At 47.8% G+C, this 21,216-nt stretch overlaps 1 protein-coding gene across 5 annotated transcripts in view; it reads left to right on the plus strand.

The window, feature by feature from the left end:
• Positions 1-21,216, plus strand: part of LOC115177609 (coiled-coil and C2 domain-containing protein 1A-like) — a 49,555-nt gene that overhangs the window by 1,384 nt on the left and 26,955 nt on the right. For 3 of the 5 annotated variants that reach the window (XM_029738514.1, XM_029738515.1, XM_029738513.1), the window contains exons 5-18: positions 19-237; positions 520-838; positions 984-1,093; positions 5,770-5,842; positions 6,909-7,010; positions 7,209-7,336; positions 7,558-7,630; positions 8,292-8,419; positions 8,544-8,643; positions 8,889-11,131; positions 11,843-11,956; positions 12,484-12,542; positions 15,204-15,320; positions 18,629-18,702. In XM_029738514.1, coding sequence (XP_029594374.1) covers positions 19-237; positions 520-838; positions 984-1,093; positions 5,770-5,842; positions 6,909-7,010; positions 7,209-7,336; positions 7,558-7,630; positions 8,292-8,419; positions 8,544-8,643; positions 8,889-11,131; positions 11,843-11,956; positions 12,484-12,542; positions 15,204-15,320; positions 18,629-18,702 — 3,859 coding nt within the window. The remainder of the gene's footprint in view (positions 1-18; positions 238-519; positions 839-983; positions 1,094-5,769; positions 5,843-6,908; positions 7,011-7,208; positions 7,337-7,557; positions 7,631-8,291; positions 8,420-8,543; positions 8,644-8,888; positions 11,132-11,842; positions 11,957-12,483; positions 12,543-15,203; positions 15,321-18,628; positions 18,703-21,216) is intronic. The other 2 variants (XM_029738516.1, XM_029738517.1) reach the window with 2 other exon arrangements.

Consider the following 21,216-nt stretch of genomic DNA (forward strand, 5'->3'; position numbering starts at 1 on the left):
GTCTTTATCCATCCCCAGGCTGAGCTGTATGAGGTTTTGGAGGACGATGATGATGATGAAGAGGTTCAGAAACCTGCCACCCCTCCCAGCTCTAACTCCACCCCCAGCACTCCTAGTGGTACAACCGGGCTGGAGGCCTGCCTGGCTGAACGCATTGACATGTACCAGACAGCCATCTCCAATGCGAATGCAGAGGGGGAGACCAGCAAGGCTCGCAGATACGACCGCGGATTGAAGGTGAGCCAGAGACTATGGGCTGGTTGTATGATGATGTGTCTCCGAGTAGGAGTGCTGATCTATGACCAGTTTTTCCCTTAAGATTATAATGAACAAGATTACTGGACAGGATGGACCTGATCCTAGATCAGCAATCCCATAAGACGCTTGATACATACGGCTCCAGGAACATGAAATATCCCAGATTCATCTAGCCATATGTAAACCTGTGATTGGACATGTGAAGGTCTACTTTTCCAGTCAGCTGAATTGTATGTTTGTTTGCTTGTCGTCTCCCCCTAGACGTTGCAGTCCATGATGACATCAGCCAAGAAAGGAAAACCCATCAACGAAGAGGAAATCCCGCCTCCTGTCTCTACAGGTGGAAAGCCTGCCCCAGCCCCCGTGCAGCAGCCTGGACCAATCCAAGAGCGGGGGCCGCCAACCCCAGTGCTGACGCCCTCCCCGTTCACCAATCAGAAGCCTCTGAGGGAGGCTCCGCCTGTTGCCCCGCCTCCTAAGCCCCGCCTCCTGGTCCCCCCTCAGAAACACACTGCCGTTACCCCGGATACGCCTGCTATCTCCCCACTCACCCCCATTCAACCAGACACACGGCACTCAGGTAGATCACACACATTTTTGAAGACAGATGCCAGCTTGGAGAGACACCAACCTGTAAATGTCACCGCAGTCCCCTAAGCACTGGAACATTCTGGTTGTTATATCATTCTCTCTCTCTCTCTCCATCCTCCCCTCTCTCTCTGTAGAGTTGAAGCAGTGTGTTCTAAACAGACAGAGGGAGTATAAGCTGGCAGCCCTCCACGCCAAGCAGGGAGGAGAGTCAGAGCTGGCCAGACAACACTACCACATCGCCAAGGTACCCCACACACTAGGGCTTAAAGGACCTCCATGGACCTCCATAAGGGGTTAAAGGACCTCCATGGACCTCCACTAGGGGTTAAAGGACCTCCACTAGGGGTTAAAGGACCTCCATGGACCTCCACTAGGGGTTAAAGGACCTCCACTAGGGGTTAAAGGACCTCCACTAGGGGTTAAAGGACCTCCACTAGGGGTTAAAGGACCTCCATGGACCTCCACTAGGGGTTAAAGGACCTCCATGGAGGTCGCTTCAAATTGGGATCCTTAACGTTAAGAAAAATCCCCAAAAACAATTTCCCACATAATTAAAGTCTAAGTGCAGTTATCACAAAATATATATTATTTATATCCTAACAAGACGATAGGCTATAAAGGCGTGGGGAAAGTAGTGTCATTTTAAAGGTTGACTCAGCTATATGAAGTAGATGCAGAGAGTAAACGGTATAGTGGGTAAATTTCCGCAACAACTAAGGGCGTTGAAGTGCGAGGTTCAACTTCTCCACTATTTTGGTGCCCTGTCTACCACGCTGTGAAGCGAACCAGTGCACATGCGCAGATACTGTGTGAGAGCCAAGTGTTGCATCTTGCTCATGTCAATATCCTAGTCTAGAGCCCTGCATTACTGAAGTTGTGAGACATTGCAAGCCAAGAAGTTGCGAGATACAGCTTTTGATTGCCGATAGATAGACCTAGTGCACGGTTCTGTCTGTCTGCCTGGTGGCTGACCTGCCTATACTGATAGATAGACCTAGTGCACGGTTCTGACTGCCTGCCTGGTGGCTGACCTGCCTATACTGATAGATAGACCTAGTGCACGGTTCTGACTGTCTGGTGGCTGACCTGCCTATACTGATAGATAGACCTAGTGCACGGTTGTGTCTGCCTGGTGGCTGACCTGCCTATACTGATAGATAGACCTAGTGCACTGTTCTGTCTGCATGGTGGCTGACCTGCCTATACTGATAGATAGACCTAGTGCACGGTTCTGACTGCCTGGTGGCTGACCTGCCTATACTGATAGATAGACAGAACCTTGTACTAGGTCTGTCTGTCTGGTGGCTGACCTGCCTATACTGATAGATAGGCCTAGTGCACGGTTCTGACTGCCAGCTTGGTGGCTGACCTGCCTATACTGATAGATAGGCCTAGTGCACGGTTCTGACTGTCTGCCTGGTGGCTGACCTGCCTATACTGATAGATAGCCCTAGTGCACGGTTCTGTCTGCCTGGTGGCTGACCTGCCTATACTGATAGATAGACCTAGTGCACGGTTCTGACTGCCTACCTGCCTGGTGGCTGACCTGTCTATACTGATAGATAGACCTAGTGCACGGTTCTGACTGCCTACCTGCCTGGTGGCTGACCTGCCTATACTGATAGATAGACCTAGTGCACGGTTCTGCCTGCCTACCTGCCTGGTGGCTGACCTGCCTATACTGATAGATAGACCTAGTGCACGGTTCTGTCTGCCTGGTGGCTGACCTGCCTATACTGATAGATAGACCTAGTGCACGGTTCTGACTGCCTGCCTGGTGGCTGACCTGCCTATACTGATAGATAGACCTAGTGCACTGTTCTGTCTGCATGGTGGCTGACCTGCCTATACTGATAGATAGACCTAGTGCACGGTTCTGTCTGCCTGGTGGCTGACCTGCCTATACTGATAGATAGACCTAGTGCACGGTTCTGTCTGCCTGGTGGCTGACCTGCCTATACTGATAGATAGACCTAGTGCACGGTTCTGTCTGTCTGTCTGGTGGCTGACCTGCCTATACTGATAGATAGGCCTAGTGCACGGTTCTGACTGCCTGGTGGCTGACCTGCCTATACTGATAGATAGACCTAGTGCACGGTTCTGTCTGCCTGGTGGCTGACCTGCCTATACTGATAGATAGACCTAGTGCACGGTTCTGTCTGTCTGTCTGGTGGCTGACCTGCCTATACTGATAGATAGGCCTAGTGCACGGTTCTGACTGCCTGGTGGCTGACCTGCCTATACTGATAGATAGACCTAGTGCACGGTTGTGTCTGCCTGGTGGCTGACCTGCCTATACTGATAGATAGACCTAGTGCACGGTTCTGACTGTCTGTCTGGTGGCTGACCTGCCTATACTGATAGATAGACCTAGTGCACGGTTGTGTCTGCCTGGTGGCTGACCTGCCTATACTGATAGATAGACCTAGTGCACGGTTCTGACTGTCTGTCTGGTGGCTGACCTGCCTATACTGATAGATAGACCTAGTGCACGGTTGTGTCTGCCTGGTGGCTGACCTGCCTATACTGTGCCCCGTCTCTCTCTCTCTCCGTCCCTCGCTATGATAGATTTGAGTGTTTGTGTACGGCAACTAATCATTCTCCTCCTGTCTAAAAATACTGAATCTTAGTAGTTGATTCCTATCGAAATCGAATCGTGACTCTCAGAAGTGGAAGTTGACACCGGGAGTCGCTGCGCAAGGAGTCGAGGAATCAATTATTTTGAAGTCGACTCTCCACATCGTTAACAGTGTCAAAAATGGCAGAGAAAGACGAGACAGCAGTGAAGTCCTGTATGGCAAAACTTCCAGAAGTTAAATGAGAAGGACATGCACACCTTTCCAGGTGGAGTTGATGTACAGTAATGGCAGAGGTGGAAAAAGTACCCAAATGTCATACTTGAGTAAAAGTAAAGATACCTTCATTGAAAATAACTCAAATCACTCGGCAAAATGCTACTTGAGTACTATCAAAAGTAAACGTATAAATCATTTCAAATTCCTTATATTTAGCAAAAAAAGTCATATTTTTTAAATGTACAGGTAGCCAGGGGCACACTCTGACATCATTTACAAAAGATGCATGTGTGTTTAGTGAGTCCGCCAGATCAGAGAACAAAGCATGTGTGTTTAGTGAGTCCGCCAGATCAGAGAACAAAGCATGTGTGTTTAGTGAGTCTGCCAGATCAGAGAACAAAGCATGTGTGTTTAGTGAGTCCGCCAGATCAGAGAACAAAGCATGTGTGTTTAGTGAGTCTGCCAGATCCGAGAACAAAGCATGTGTGTTTAGTGAGTCCGCCAGATCAGAGAACAAAGCATGTGTGTTTAGTGAGTCCGCCAGATCAGAGAACAAAGCATGTGTGTTTAGTGAGTCCGCCAGATCAGAGAACAAAGCATGTGTGTTTAGTGAGTCTGCCAGATCAGAGAACAAAGCATGTGTGTTTAGTGAGTCTGCCAGATCAGAGAACAAAGCATGTGTGTTTAGTGAGTCTGCCAGATCAGAGAACAAAGCATGTGTGTTTAGTGAGTCCGCCAGATCAGAGAACAAAGCATGTGTGTTTAGTGAGTCTGCCAGATCAGAGAACAAAGCATGTGTGTTTAGTGAGTCTGCCAGATCAGAGGCCGTCGGGATGAGATGTTCTCTTGATAAGTGTGTGAATTGGACCATTTTTCTGTCCTGCTAAGCATTCAAAGTGTAACAAGTACTTTTAGGAGTCAGGGACAATGTACGGAGTAAAAAGTCCATTATTGTCTTTAGGAATGTAGTGTTGTAAAGGTAACAAGGTGGTGTTCCTGTCTGACTAGATGCCAGCTGTTGCATTGCATCAACCAATAGCTGCGTGCCACGTCATCGACTGCTCATTCTGACATCAAGTTGCTGTATCACATGATGTGGTTAGCTGATATGTTCAACACCTACCCCAGTGGAGGCTGGTGAGGGGAGGACGGCTCATAATAATGACCGGAACGGACCTCATGGAACGGCATCGAACACCTATAAACCATGTGTCTGATGGGTTTGATTCCATTCCACAAGTTCTGCTCCAGCCATTACCACGAGCCCTGTCCTCCCCTATTAAGGTGCCACCAACCTCCTGTGACCTATCCAGCCATTGTGAGATCTGGCATGTCAGCAATGTACAGGAACACACCCACCTGACTACACCTCTTCACCTCCTCTCCCTCTTCACCTCCTCTCCCTCTCCCTCACCACCTCCTCTCCCTCTTCACCTCCTCTCCCTCTCCCTCTTTACCTCCTCTCCCTCTCCCTCTTCACCTCCTCTCAACCTCTCCCTCTTCTCCACCTCTCCCTCTTCTCCACCTATTCACCACCTCTTCACCTCCCCCTTTATTTACCCACCCTCCTCTCCTTCTCCACCTTCTCTCCATCTCCTCTCCCTCTCCACCACCCCTACACCTCCTCCCCCTTTATTTACCCACCCTCCTCTCCCTCTCCACCACCTCTCTCCCTCTCCTCTCCCTCACCTCCTCTCCCTCTTCACCTCCTCTCCCTCTCCCTCTCCACCACCCCTACACCTCCTCCCCCTTTATTTACCCACCCTCCTCTCCCTCTCCACCACCCCTACACCTCCTCCCCCTTTATTTACCCACCCTCCTCTCCCTCTCATCACCCCTTCACCTCCTCCCCCTTTATTTACCCACCCACCTCTCCCCCTCTCCCTCACCACCTCTCCCCCTCCTCTCCCTCTCCACCACCCCTACACCTCCTCCCCCTTTATTTACCCACCCTCCTCTCCCTCTCCACCACCCCTACACCTCCTCCCCCTTTATTTACCCACCCTCCTCTCCCTCTCCACCACCCCTTCACCTCCTCCCCCTTTATTTACCCACCCTCCTCTCCCCCTCCTCTCCCCCTCCTCTCCCTCACCACCTCTCCCCCTCCTCTCCTCTCCTTGTACAGAAACTAGACCCAGTAGTAGAGGCGTTGGACAGAGGAGAACCAGTGGACCTCAGCTCTCTACCTCCCCCTCCAGGTGCGCTTGGCTTACTACACCTGAGTCCTAAATCAATTAAAAACATGTATTTCACCTTTATTTATTTAACCAGGTAGGCCAGTTGAGAACATGTTCTCATTTACAACTGCGACCTGGCCAAGATAAAGCAAAGCAGTTAGACACATACAACAACACAGAGTTACACATGGAATAAACAAAACATACAGTCAATAACACAATAGAGAAAGTCTATACACAGTGTGTGCAAATTAGGTAAGATTAGGGAGGTAAGGCAATAAATAGGCTATAGTGGCGAAATTATTACAGTATGTCAAATTAAACACTGGGGTGATAGATGTGCAGAAGATGAGTGTGCAAGTAGCGATACTGGTGTGCAAAGGAGTAAAATCAATAAAATAGATAACAGTATGGGGATGAGGTAGTTGGATGGGCTGTTTACAGATAGATTGGCTATGTGCAGTGATCTGTGAGCTGCTATGACAGCTGGTGCTTAAAGCTAGTGAGGGAGATATGAGTCTCAATGTTACCCGACTCCCTATATAGTGCACTACTTTTGACCAGGGCCTATAGGGTGCCATTTGGAACTCATCCCTAAAGACCTGCTAGAGACTAGTAGACCAGGGTCTGTATTCATAGTGTCTCTCATCCCTAAAGACCTGCTAGAGACTAGTAGACCAGGGTCTGTATTCATAGTGTCTCTCATCCCTAAAGACCTGCTAGAGACTAGTAGACCAGGGTCTGTATTCATAGTGTCTCAGTCTCATCCCTAAAGACCTGCTAGAGACTAGTAGACCAGGGTCTGTATTCATAGTGTCTCTGTCTCATCCCTAAAGACCTGCTAGAGACTAGTAGACCAGGGTCTGTATTCATAGTGTCTCAGTCTCACAGAGAGTGCTGCTGATCTGGGATCAGTTTTCCCTTTTTAGATCACAATGAAAAAGATGACATGGGGAACCTGATCCTGGATCAGGACTCCTACTCTGAGACGCTTTGTACATTCCGCCCTGACCCCTAAACATCTGATCTCAACCCCCCCATACGGCCTGACTCCTCTTCTCATCCCTCTCTCTCTCTCTCTCCTCAGGAGATGCAGTGGTAGAGCGTTCAGCTCCTCCTCCTCCTTCCCAGTCTTCCTCCAGACCCTCCCCTGCTGCTCCCCCTGCAGCTCCCCCGGTGGCCGACTCCGGTAACACACATAATATTAATAATAATAATAATAATAATAATAATGATGATGGATTGGATGTATAAAGGGCATTTCCAAAGGGAAAATCACCTCCTCCATCACCAATGTGTAGCACCCATCTGGTTGATGCACGGCAGCCATTTTGTGCCAGGTCGCTCAGTGGAGACGTGTGTGTGTGTGTGTGTGTGTGTGAGACAGTTCTCCCAGCCCCAGGCAGTGTAGGGGAAGCATTACAACAGAGGATGGACAGATACAAAGCTGCAGCAGAGGGGGCCAGGAGCAAAGGAGACGACCGCAAGGCACGCATGCACCAGCGCATCGTCAAGGTACACACACATCAAAGAAATGACTGGTGGTACACACACACACACACACACACACACACACACACACACACAGAATGAGAAAGAACTCCAAAAGTTCCATGCTTTTGACAGCAGAAACGTCTCACACACACACTGTAATGTATACCTGCTCGGATACATCATACTAGTGTCTGTGTGTGTGTGTGTGTGTGTGTGTGTGTGTGTGTGTGTGTGTGTAACAGCAATACCAGGATGCCATCAAGTCTCATAAGGCTGGACGACCAGTCAACCTGGCTGATCTTCCTGTACCACCAGGTAACCTGCATTTAGCTGCAGCTTTTATCATGTACATTTCTGTCATTAAGCAGATGCTCTTATTCCCCGTGGGAATCCAACCCACAACCAAGGCGTTGCAGGTGCCGTGCTCTACCCACTAAGCCACACATGACCTCTATAATAGGTGTTTGAGCGCAGTGTGTGTTCAGTCTGTACCGTGTTTGTTTATATGATGGATTCATTGTATGAGATTTTTAAATTTATATACTTTGTTACTCTCAGGCTGGCCCTTGCTAGCATCATGTTTTATTAGCGTGTTTTATTAGCGTGTTTTTAGCGTGTACGCCGTAGCATGTTTTTTGCATGTACTCCGTAGTGTGTTTTTAGCGTGTACTCTGTAGCATGTTTTTAGCATGTACTCTGTAGCATGTTTTTAGCGTGTACGCCGTAGCGTGTTTTTAGCGTGTACCCCGTAGCATGCTTTTAGCGTGTACGCCGTAGCGTCTTGTTAGCGTGTATGCCGTAGCGTGTTTTTAGTGTGTATGCCGTAGCGTGTTTTTAGCGTGTACGCCGTAGCGTCTTGTTAGCGTGTATGCCGTAGCGTGTTTTTAGTGTGTATGCCGTAGCGTGTTTTTAGCGTGTATGCCGTAGCGTGTTTTTGTTCTCTGTGTTTACTATGTACTGTGTTGTTGTGGCCCAGGCTGTCCTCCGCTGCAGGGCTCAGAGAGCAGCCAGCAGAACTTCATGGGCGTCCTGGAGACGGCCATGAAACTAGCCAATCAGGACGCAGACGCAGAGGACGAGGACGGACCAGGGAAATTGGCCAAGGTAACCACCATGACCTATGACCCTGACACACGTGATGTCATGAGATTGTTCTGGAAAGTGGGAAAATATGGATACTATGTTCATGTTTACAATATATAACTTCTGTTCACTTAACCCCCCCCAGCCTGCAGTGGGAGCTCCAGTCCAGAAAGGCAAAGCCCCAACCCCTCCCACACCAGGTTCTGGAGGCAACACAACACAGGGCTCCAGACTGGGGCTTAAAGGTGTGTGTATGTTGGTGTCAGTTTGTATGTCAGTGTGTCGGTACGTGTGTGTGTATGCACATATTCATAGACGTGTTAAATTCATCCCTTGACATGAACAAATTCATTCTCCCATTGACACCTCTACATTAGCCACTCTGATGTCTCCCTACACACACACACATTTCCCCCTCCCCCACACTCACACATACATCCACATCCTGACTCCCTCCCTCCCCCCTGTGACGTCCCTTCCTGTGGTGCAGCCCAGCAGCAGTTGGACTTCCTGTTGCTGCGACGGCAGGCGTTCGTCCGGGCGGCGCTGCGTTCCAAACAGATGAAGGACATGCAGGGAGCGGCGGTCCATCTCCGACACGCTAAAGGACTGGACCAGATGATCAGCGCCACCAAGGGAGGTCTGCCTGTAGACATCACCAAGGTGTGTGTTTGGGCTGGTGGAGGGTTACCTGTAGACATCACCAAGGTGTGTGTTTGGGCTGGTGGAGGGTTACCTGTAGACATCACCAAGGTGTGTGTTTGGGCTGGTGGAGGGTTACCTGTAGACATCACCAAGGTGTGTGTTTGGGCTGGTGGAGGGTTACCTGTAGACATCACCAAGGTGTGTGTTTGGGCTGGTGGAGGGTTACCTGTAGACATCACCAAGGTGTGTGTTTGGGCTGGTGGAGGGTTACCTGTAGACATCACCAAGGTGTGTGTTTGGGCTGGTGGAGGGTTACCTGTAGACATCACCAAGGTGTGTGTTTGGGCTGGTGGAGGGTTACCTGTAGACATCACCAAGGTGTGTGTTTGGGCTGGTGGAGGGTTACCTGTAGACATCACCAAGGTGTGTGTTTGGGCTGGTGGAGGGTTACCTGTAGACATCACCAAGGTGTGTGTTTGGGCTGGTGGAGGGTTACCTGTAGACATCACCAAGGTGTGTGTTTGGGCTGGTGGAGGGTTACCTGTAGACATCACCAAGGTGTGTGTTTGGGCTGGTGGAGGGTTACCTGTAGACATCACCAAGGTGTGTGTTTGGGCTGGTGGAGGGTTACCTGTAGACATCACCAAGGTGTGTGTTTGGGCTGGTGGAGGGTTACCTGTAGACATCACCAAGGTGTGTGTTTGGGCTGGTGGAGGGTTACCTGTAGACATCACCAAGGTGTGTGTTTGGGCTGGTGGAGGGTTACCTGTAGACATCACCAAGGTGTGTGTTTGGGCTGGTGGAGGGTTACCTGTAGACATCACCAAGGTGTGTGTTTGGGCTGGTGGAGGGTTACCTGTAGACATCACCAAGGTGTGTGTTTGGGCTGGTGGAGGGTTACCTGTAGACATCACCAAGGTGTGTGTTTGGGCTGGTGGAGGGTTACCTGTAGACATCACCAAGGTGTGTGTTTGGGCTGGTGGAGGGTTAGCTGTAGACATCACCAAGGTGTGTGTTTGGGCTGGTGGAGGGTTACCTGTAGACATCACCAAGGTGTGTGTTTGGGCTGGTGGAGGGTTACCTGTAGACATCACCAAGGTGTGTGTTTGGGCTGGTGGAGGGTTACCTGTAGACATCACCAAGGTGTGTGTTTGGGCTGGTGGAGGGTTACCTGTAGACATCACCAAGGTGTGTGTTTGGGCTGGTGGAGGGTTACCTGTAGACATCACCAAGGTGTGTGTTTGGGCTGGTGGAGGGTTACCTGTAGACATCACCAAGGTGTGTGTTTGGGCTGGTGGAGGGTTACCTGTAGACATCACCAAGGTGTGTGTTTGGGCTGGTGGAGGGTTACCTGTAGACATCACCAAGGTGTGTGTTTGGGCTGGTGGAGGGTTACCTGTAGACATCACCAAGGTGTGTGTTTGGGCTGGTGGAGGGTTACCTGTAGACATCACCAAGGTGTGTGTTTGGGCTGGTGGAGGGTTGCCTGTAGACATCACCAAGGTGTGTGTTTGGGCTGGTGGAGGGTTACCTGTAGACATCACCAAGGTGTGTGTTTGGGCTGGTGGAGGGTTACCTGTAGACATCACCAAGGTGTGTGTTTGGGCTGGTGGAGGGTTACCTGTAGACATCACCAAGGTGTGTGTTTGGGCTGGTGGAGGGTTACCTGTAGACATCACCAAGGTGTGTGTTTGGGCTGGTGGAGGGTTACCTGTAGACATCACCAAGGTGTGTGTTTGGGCTGGTGGAGGGTTACCTGTAGACATCACCAAGGTGTGTGTTTGGGCTGGTGGAGGGTTACCTGTAGACATCACCAAGGTGTGTGTTTGGGCTGGTGGAGGGTTACCTGTAGACATCACCAAGGTGTGTGTTTGGGCTGGTGGAGGGTTACCTGTAGACATCACCAAGGTGTGTGTTTGGGCTGGTGGAGGGTTACCTGTAGACATCACCAAGGTGTGTGTTTGGGCTGGTGGAGGGTTACCTGTAGACATCACCAAGGTGTGTGTTTGGGCTGGTGGAGGGTTACCTGTAGACATCACCAAGGTGTGTGTTTGGGCTGGTGGAGGGTTACCTGTAGACATCACCAAGGTGTGTGTTTGGGCTGGTGGAGGGTTACTTTTCACAAATTCACAGCTTTTCCAGAATCCAGGAATCTGCAGGGAATAATAAAGCAGGAAATCTTCAACCAGAATTTTGGGGAAAGTTTTGCAACACGAGGAGGACTGTGTGTTTCAAGGTTAAGGAAGGAGGGAGGGAGGGAGGGAGGGAGGGAAGGAAGGAACATTGAGACTGCAGGAGAGGAGCCAGGAACAGATGGAGAGGACAGGGGGAGACCAAGACACCTGTGTGTGTGTGTGTGTGTGTGTGTGTGATCTATATATAATCTCCTGCTGTTGACTTTTCACACCTCTCTCTTTACCTCTCTATTTGTGTCGGTGTGTGTGTGTCGGTGTGTCTACATATTTGTTGTGTGTTAAATTCGTCCCTTGACATTAACAATTTCACACACACTTACCCCCCCCGCCACACACACACATTCATCTTCCTCCATCTCTTTCTCTCCCCCTCCTTACTCTCTCCTCCTCTCTCACTCCTCTCCCTCTCTTCCTCATCCTCTCTTCCTGTCTCTCTCATTGATTTATCCATCCGTCTCTCCCCTGTCTCCTCTCTCCCCCCTCCCTTCTCATCTCCCCATCTCCTCTCTGATTCAGAGGGGTTAAATACGGAAGACACATTTTTGGTTGAAAGCGTTCCGTTGTACAACTGACTAGGTGTCCCCCTTTCTGTTTCCTCCCACAGGTCCCCAGTGCTCCAGTCAGTGAGGAGGACTACTCTCTGGCTCGGACTCGTTCCTCTCCTCGCTCCTCAGAGCAATACAGCAGCCTCATGGAGCTCCTCCGACAGCAGCACCAGGTTATTACAACTCTTATGACAACTTATTAAACAGCATATATTTAAAAATATATTTTTATATATCACCTCACCAACAATAAATGCCTCATTGAACCCTTATGCATGCATACATACATACATACATACATACATACATACGTACGTACGTACGTACGTACATACATACATACGTACGTACATATACAGTACCAGTCAAAAGTTTGGACAGCTACTCATTCCAAGCTGTCATCATATAAAAAATATATTTTGATTTGTTTAACACTTTTTTTGGTTACTGCATGATTCCATATGTGTTATTTCATCGTTTTGATGTCTTCACTATTATTCTACAATGTAGAAAAAGGTAAAAAATAAAGAACAATCCTGGAATGAGTAGGTGTGTCCAAACTTTTGACTGGTACTGTGTGTGTGTGTGTGTGTGTGTGTGTGTGTGTGTGTGTGTGTGTGTGTGTCAGTACAACACGTTATAATAGACTCATAACATGTTGATAGTACATTAATAACACATGATCTGTTTCTCTCTACAGAAATGTCTGGGTTACTCCCAGCAGTTCACTCGCATGGGAAGCGTGGTCGAGACCTCCAGGTTAGTGGCGACAATTGTGCGCGAGCGTGAGTGTGCACGAGCGTACGTTAGTACACCGAGCACATCAAGAGGTTCAAAGAATTACCGGACTGATAAGTCAGTTCAGTACATATTTATTATAAAACAGATGTGTTTAGAAAGAGGTTCAAAAACAGACCGAGTTAAAAGGTCATTAAAACAACCAGGACCTGCACACCTCACTGTATGTATAGATCTACCTCGTTCCTCCCTCACTGTATGTATAGATCTACCTCGTTCCTCCCTCACTGTATGTATAGATCTACCTCGTTCCTCCCTCACTGTATGTATAGATCTACCTCGTTCCTCCCTCACTGTATGTATAGATCTACCTCGTTCCTCCCTCACAGTATGTATAGATCTACCTCGTTCCTCCCTCACTGTATGTATAGATCTACCTCGTTCCTCCCTCACAGTATGTATAGATCTACCTCGCTCCTCCCTCACTGTATGTATAGATCTACCTCGTTCCTCCCTCACTGTATGTATAGATCTACCTCGTTCCTCCCTCACTGTATGTATAGATCTACCTCGTTCCTCCCTCACTGTATGTATAGATCTACCTCGTTCCTCCCTCACTGTATGTATAGATCTACCTCGTTCCTCCCTCACTGTATGTATAGATCTACCTCGTTCCTCCCACACTGTATGTATAGATCTACCTCGTTCCTCCCTCACAGTATGTATAGATCTACCTCGTTCCTCCCACACTGTATGTATAGATCTACCTCGTTCCTCCCTCACAGTATGTATAGATCTACCTCGTTCCTCCCTCACAGTATGTATAGGTCTACCTCGTTCCTCCCACACAGTATGTATAGGTCTACCTCGTTCCTCCCTCACAGTATGTATAGACCTACCTCGTTCTTCCCACACAGTATGTATAGACCTACCTCGTTCTTCCCACACAGTATGTATAGATCTACCTCGTTCCTCCCACACAGTATGTATAGATCTACCTCGCTCCTCCCACACAGTATGTATAGATCTACCTCGTTCCTCCCACACAGTATGTATAGATCTACCTCGTTCCTCCCACACAGTATGTATAGTTCTACCTCGCTCCTCCCACACAGTATGTATAGACCTACCTCGTTCCTCCCTCACAGTATGTATAGATCTACCTCGTTCCTCCCACACAGTATGTATAGTTCTACCTCGTTCCTCCCACACAGTATGTATAGTTCTACCTCGTTCCTCCCACACAGTATGTATAGATCTACCTCGTTCCTCCCACACAGTATGTATAGTTCTACCTCGTTCCTCCCACACAGTATGTATAGTTCTACCTCGTTCCTCCCACACAGTATGTATAGATCTACCTCGTTCCTCCCACACAGTATGTATAGTTCTACCTCGTTCCTCCCACACAGTATGTATAGTTCTACCTCGTTCCTCCCACACAGTATGTATAGATCTACCTCGTTCCTCCCACACAGTATGTATAGTTCTACCTCGTTCCTCCCACACAGTATGTATAGATCTACCTCGTTCCTCCCACACAGTATGTATAGTTCTACCTCGTTCCTCCCACACAGTATGTATAGATCTACCTCGTTCCTCCCACACTGTTCAGAAACACTCTTTAAAGAGACACACAATAATTAGGCCCAACTACTGTAACACACATTTAACAAATATAAGTGAAGATGCATTGAATTGAAGGAAATGCCATCTTCACACTGTGTGTGTACCGTGTGAATCAGGGTGGGAAATGTAACTTTTTGTTCCACCAGCCACTCAGATTTTTATCAGCCATAATCTTTTTTGTGCCATAATTACACCCCAAAGATAGTAACGGATGAGCATGTTTTGTAATGTTTCTAAAACAAGAAATGAATCACTAGTAACAAGTAATGCGGTATATTGCTTAATTCCATTTTTGTAACCTGCGTCTTTTAACCAATGTATGCTAAAATAAATAATTTAGATAAACAGTTCTCCAAATGAACCTGCCACAAAATGCTGAGTCATAGGACTTATTTAATATTGTAGTTCAGGGCTCTACACTGATGTGTTTTACAAGGAGTACATGATCTGCTTCTAAGTAGTAATGTAGAACACCAATAAATCTAGGAGAACAATTTAAACTATTTGAGTGTTTTAATGATAAGAAAGTGACAAGAAAGCTGATGAATACGTTTTTTGGAGTGATCCATGCTCAATCAAGCACAATCATTAGGCGAGACAAAAATGGTCAGCTGGCCCTTTAAGGGACGGGCCGTTACCGTGGTTACCGGGGCACTTGTTTGTCTGTGACGGAAAAAAAATCTCAGACTGCGACGTCTTCCTGGCAGCGGACAGTTGCTGCAAACTCAAACAAACATTGAAAAACAACGTAGCGTGTGAACATAACGATGTAACTGGCCAAGAAACACGAGGACAAAGTCACATGTGAGCAGCCTTGTAAATTCCACCAACTTCTACATGTGGGTTTTGGATTAAAAAAAAAAACAGTTCCCAAATACTCTGTGTGACCACCTGCCAACGTGGCTGGTCAAACAGACATTCAACCCCGCCAATGACAACATCTACCCCCATTTGGCGTGTGTGTGTGTGTGTGTGTGTGTGTGTGTGTGTGTGTGTGTGTGTGTGTGTGTGTGTGTGTGTGTGTGTAATGTGCGTGTGTGTTGCTGTTGTCAGGTTTGAGAAGCTGGCAGAGGAGTGTATGCAGAACATTGAGGTGCTGAAGATGGCCCACGCCAAGGGCCAACCTGTCCCCAAATACCACACTGAGGAGAGGACCTTCAACACTGTCAAGTACTATACTGTTACTACCATATTAATACCACACTGAGGACCTTCAACACTGTCAAGTACTATACTGTTACTACCATATTAATACCACACTGAGGACCTTCAACACTGACAAGTACTATACTGTTACTACCATATTAATACCACACTGAGGACCTTCAACACTGTCAAGTACTATACTGTTACTACCATATTAATATCACACTGAGGATCTTCAACACTGTCAAGTACTATACTGTTACTACCATATTAATACCACACTGAGGACCTTCAACACTGTCAAGTACTATACTGTTACTACCATATTAATACCACACTGAGGATCTTCAACACTGTCAAGTACTATACTGTTACTACCATATTAATACCACACTGAGGAGAGGACCTTCAACACTGACAAGTACTATACTGTTACTACCATATTAATACCACACTGAGGAGAGGATCTTCAACACTGTCAAGTACTATACTGTTACTACCATATTAATACCACACTGAGGACCTTCAACACTGACAAGTACTATACTGTTACTACCATATTAATACCACACTGAGGACCTTCAACACTGACAAGTACTATACTGTTACTACCATATTAATATCACACTGAGGACCTTCAACACTGTCAAGTACTATACTGTTACTACCATATTAATACCACACTGAGGACCTTCAACACTGTCAAGTACTATACTGTTACTACCATATTAATACCACACTGAGGACCTTCAACACTGTCAAGTACTATACTGTTACTACCATATTAATACCACACTGAGGACCTTCAACACTGACAAGTACTATACTGTTACTACCATATTAATATCACACTGAGGACCTTCAACACTGTCAAGTACTATACTGTTACTACCATATTAATATCACACTGAGGATCTTCAACACTGTCAAGTACTATACTGTTACTACCATATTAATACCACACTGAGGACCTTCAACACTGTCAAGTACTATACTGTTACTACCATATTAATACCACACTGAGGACCTTCAACACTGTCAAGTACTATACTGTTACTACCATATTAATACCACACTGAGGAGAGGACCTTCAACACTGTCAAGTACTATACTGTTACTACCATATTAATACCACACTGAGGACCTTCAACACTGACAAGTACTATACTGTTACTACCATATTAATACCACACTGAGGAGAGGATCTTCAACACTGACAAGTACTATACTGTTACTACCGTATTAATACCACACTGAGGAGAGGATCTTCAACACTGTCAAGTACTATACTGTTACTACCATATTAATATCACACTGAGGACCTTCAACACTGACAAGTACTATACTGTTACTACCATATTAATATCACACTGAGGACCTTCAACACTGTCAAGTACTATACTGTTACTACCATATTAATACCACACTGAGGACCTTCAACACTGTCAAGTACTATACTGTTACTACCATATTAATACCACACTGAGGATCTTCAACACTGTCAAGTACTATACTGTTACTACCATATTAATACCACACTGAGGACCTTCAACACTGTCAAGTACTATACTGTTACTACCATATTAATACCACACTGAGGATCTTCAACACTGTCAAGTACTATACTGTTACTACCATATTAATACCACACTGAGGATCTTCAACACTGTCAAGTACTATACTGTTACTACCATATTAATACCACACTGAGGATCTTCAACACTGTCAAGTACTATACTGTTACTACCATATTAATATCACACTGAGGACCTTCAACACTGACAAGTACTATACTGTTACTACCATATTAATACCACACTGAGGACCTTCAACACTGACAAGTACTATACTGTTACTACCATATTAATACCACACTGAGGACCTTCAACACTGTCAAGTACTATACTGTTACTACCATATTAATACCACACTGAGGACCTTCAACACTGACAAGTACTATACTGTTACTACCATATTAATATCACACTGAGGACCTTCAACACTGTCAAGTACTATACTGTTACTACCATATTAATACCACACTGAGGAGAGGATCTTCAACACTGTCAAGTACTATACTGTTACTACCATATTAATACCACACTGAGGACCTTCAACACTGACAAGTACTATACTGTTACTACCATATTAATACCACACTGAGGACCTTCAACACTGACAAGTACTATACTGTTACTACCATATTAATACCACACTGAGGAGAGGATCTTCAACACTGACAAGTACTATACTGTTACTACCGTATTAATACCACACTGAGGAGAGGATCTTCAACACTGTCAAGTACTATACTGTTACTACCATATTAATACCACACTGAGGACCTTCAACACTGTCAAGTACTATACTGTTACTACCATATTAATACCACACTGAGGACCTTCAACACTGTCAAGTACTATACTGTTACTACCATATTAATACCACACTGAGGATCTTCAACACTGTCAAGTACTATACTGTTACTACCATATTAATACCACACTGAGGACCTTCAACACTGTCAAGTACTATACTGTTACTACCATATTAATACCACACTGAGGATCTTCAACACTGTCAAGTACTATACTGTTACTACCATATTAATACCACACTGAGGATCTTCAACACTGTCAAGTACTATACTGTTACTACCATATTAATACCACACTGAGGATCTTCAACACTGTCAAGTACTATACTGTTACTACCATATTAATATCACACTGAGGACCTTCAACACTGACAAGTACTATACTGTTACTACCATATTAATACCACACTGAGGACCTTCAACACTGACAAGTACTATACTGTTACTACCATATTAATACCACACTGAGGACCTTCAACACTGTCAAGTACTATACTGTTACTACCATATTAATACCACACTGAGGACCTTCAACACTGACAAGTACTATACTGTTACTACCATATTAATATCACACTGAGGACCTTCAACACTGTCAAGTACTATACTGTTACTACCATATTAATACCACACTGAGGAGAGGATCTTCAACACTGTCAAGTACTATACTGTTACTACCATATTAATACCACACTGAGGACCTTCAACACTGACAAGTACTATACTGTTACTACCATATTAATACCACCCTGAGGACCTTCAACACTGACAAGTACTATACTGTTACTACCATATTAATACCACACTGAGGACCTTCAACACTGACAAGTACTATACTGTTACTACCATATTAATACCACAATGCCATACAGTTAACATTCATATGAAAATAAATCTCTTACGTACACATATATACAAAGCAGGAGGAAAGTAATGTCTTCTCTGTCTGTTGTAGAATGTATCCTGACCTGACAGCCAATGAGATGACGCTGTACATCGTGAAGGGCATCAATCTGCCTGCTCCCTCAGGTGTGTTGTTTTGAACTTTATATGCCTCTCTCCTGACCCCTCTCTCCTGACCCCTCTCTCCTGACCCCTCTCTCCTGACCCCTCTCTCCTCATCCCTCTCTCCTGACCCCTCTCTCCTGACCCCTCTCTCTCCTGACCCCTCTCTCCTGACCCCTCTCTCCTGACCCCTCTCTCCTCATCCCTCTCTCCTCATCCCTCTCTCCTCATCCCTCTCTCCTGACCCCTCTCTCCTGACCCCTCTCTCCTCATCCCTCTCTCCTGACCCCTCTCTCATGACCCCTCTCTCCTGACCCCTCTCTCCTGACCCCTCTCTCCTGACCCCTCTCTCTCCTCATCCCTCTCTCTCCTGACCCCTCTCTCCTCATCCCTCTCTCCTCATCCCTCTCTCCTGACCCCTCTCTCCTGACCCCTCTCTCCTGACCCCTCTCTCCTCATCCCTCTCTCCTGACCCCTCTCTCCTGACCCCTCTCTCATGACCCCTCTCTCCTGACCCCTCTCTCCTGACCCCTCTCTCCTGACCCCTCTCTCCTGACCCCTCTCTCCTGACCCCTCTCTCTCCTCATCCCTCTCTCTCCTCATCCCTCTCTCTCCTCATCCCTCTCTCTCCTGACCCCTCTCTCCTCATCCCTCTCTCTCCTCATCCCTCTCTCTCCTCATCCCTCTCTCTCCTGACCCCTCTCTCTCCTCATCCCTCTCTCCTCATCCCTCTCTCTCCTCATCCCTCTCTCTCCTCATCCCTCTCTCTCCTCATCCCTCTCTCTCCTCATCCCTCTCTCTCCTCATCCCTCTCTCTCCTCATCCCTCTCTCCTCATCCCTCTCTCCTCATCCCTCTCTCCTCATCCCTCTCTCCTCATCCCTCTCTCTCCTCATCCCTCTCTCTCCTGACCCCTCTCTCTCCTGACCCCTCTCTCCTGATCCCTCTCTCTCCTGACCCCTCTCTCCTCATCCCTCTCTCTCCTCATCCCTCTCTCTCCTCATCCCTCTCTCTCCTGATCCCTCTCTCTCCTCATCCCTCTCTCTCCTCATCCCTCTCTCTCCTGATCCCCCTCTCCCCTCTCTCTCCTGACCCCTCTCTCCTCATCCCTCTCTCTCCTGATCCCTCTCTCTCCTGATCCCTCTCTCTCCTGACCCCTCTCTCCTGATCCCTCTCTCTCCTGACCCCTCTCTCCTCATCCCTCTCTCTCCTCATCCCTCTCTCTCCTCATCCCTCTCTCTCCTGATCCCTCTCTCTCCTCATCCCTCTCTCTCCTCATCCCTCTCTCTCCTGATCCCCCTCTCCCCTCTCTCTCCTGACCCCTCTCTCCTCATCCCTCTCTCTCCTGATCCCTCTCTCTCCTGATCCCCCTCTCCCCTCTCTCTCCTCACCCCTCTCTCTCCTCATCCCTCTCTCCTCATCCCTCTCTCTCCTCATCCCTCTCTCTCCTGATCCCTCTCTCTCCTCATCCCTCTCTCTCCTCACCCCTCTCTCTCCTCATCCCTCTCTCTCCTCATCCTTCTCTCTCCTCATCCCTCTCTCTCCTGATCCCTCTCTCTCCTCACCCCTCTCTCTCCTCATCCCTCTCTCTCCTCATCCCTCTCTCTCCTCACCCCTCTCTCTCCTCATCCCTCTCTCTCCTCATCCTTCTCTCTCCTCATCCCTCTCTCTCCTCATCCCTCTCTCTCCTCATCCCTCTCTCTCCTCATCCCCTCTCTCTCCTCATCCCTCTCTCTCCTCATCCCTCTCTCTCCTGACCCCTCTCTCTCCTCATCCCTCTCTCCTCATCCCTCTCTCTCCTCATCCCTCTCTCTCCTCATCCCTCTCTCCTGACCCCTCTCTCCTCATCCTTCTCTCTCCTCATCCCTCTCTCTCCTCATCCCTCTCTCTCCTCATCCCTCTCTCTCCTCATCCCTCTCTCTCCTCATCCCTCTCTCTCCTCATCCCTCTCTCTCCTGATCCCTCTCTCTCCTCATCCCTCTCTCTCCTCATCCCTCTCTCTCCTGATCCCTCTCTCTCCTCATCCTTCTCTCTCCTGACCCCTCTCTCCTCATCCCTCTCTCTCCTCATCCCTCTCTCTCCTCATCCCTCTCTCCTCCTCATCCCTCTCTCTCCTCATCCCTCTCTCTCCTCATCCCTCTCTCTCCTCATCCCTCTCTCTCCTCATCCTTCTCTCTCCTCATCCCTCTCTCTCCTCATCCCTCTCTCTCCTCATCCCTCTCTCCTGACCCCTCTCTCCTCATCCCTCTCTCTCCTGATCCCTCTCTCCTCATCCCTCTCTCTCCTCATCCCTCTCTCTCCTGACCTCTCTCTCCTCATCCCTCTCTCTCCTCATCCCTCTCTCCTCATCCCTCTCTCTCCTCATCCCTCTCTCTCCTCATCCCTCTCTCTCCTCATCCCTCTCTCTCCTGACCCCTCTCTCCTGACCCCTCTCTCCTCATCCCTCTCTCCTCACCCCTCTCTCTCCTCATCCCTCTCTCTCCTCATCCCTCTCTCTCCTGACCTCTCTCTCCTCATCCCTCTCTCTCCTCATCCCTCT

The sequence above is a fragment of the Salmo trutta genome, chromosome 38 (genome assembly GCF_901001165.1).
Source record: "Salmo trutta chromosome 38, fSalTru1.1, whole genome shotgun sequence".
Classification (NCBI taxonomy): Eukaryota; Metazoa; Chordata; class Actinopteri; order Salmoniformes; family Salmonidae; genus Salmo; species Salmo trutta.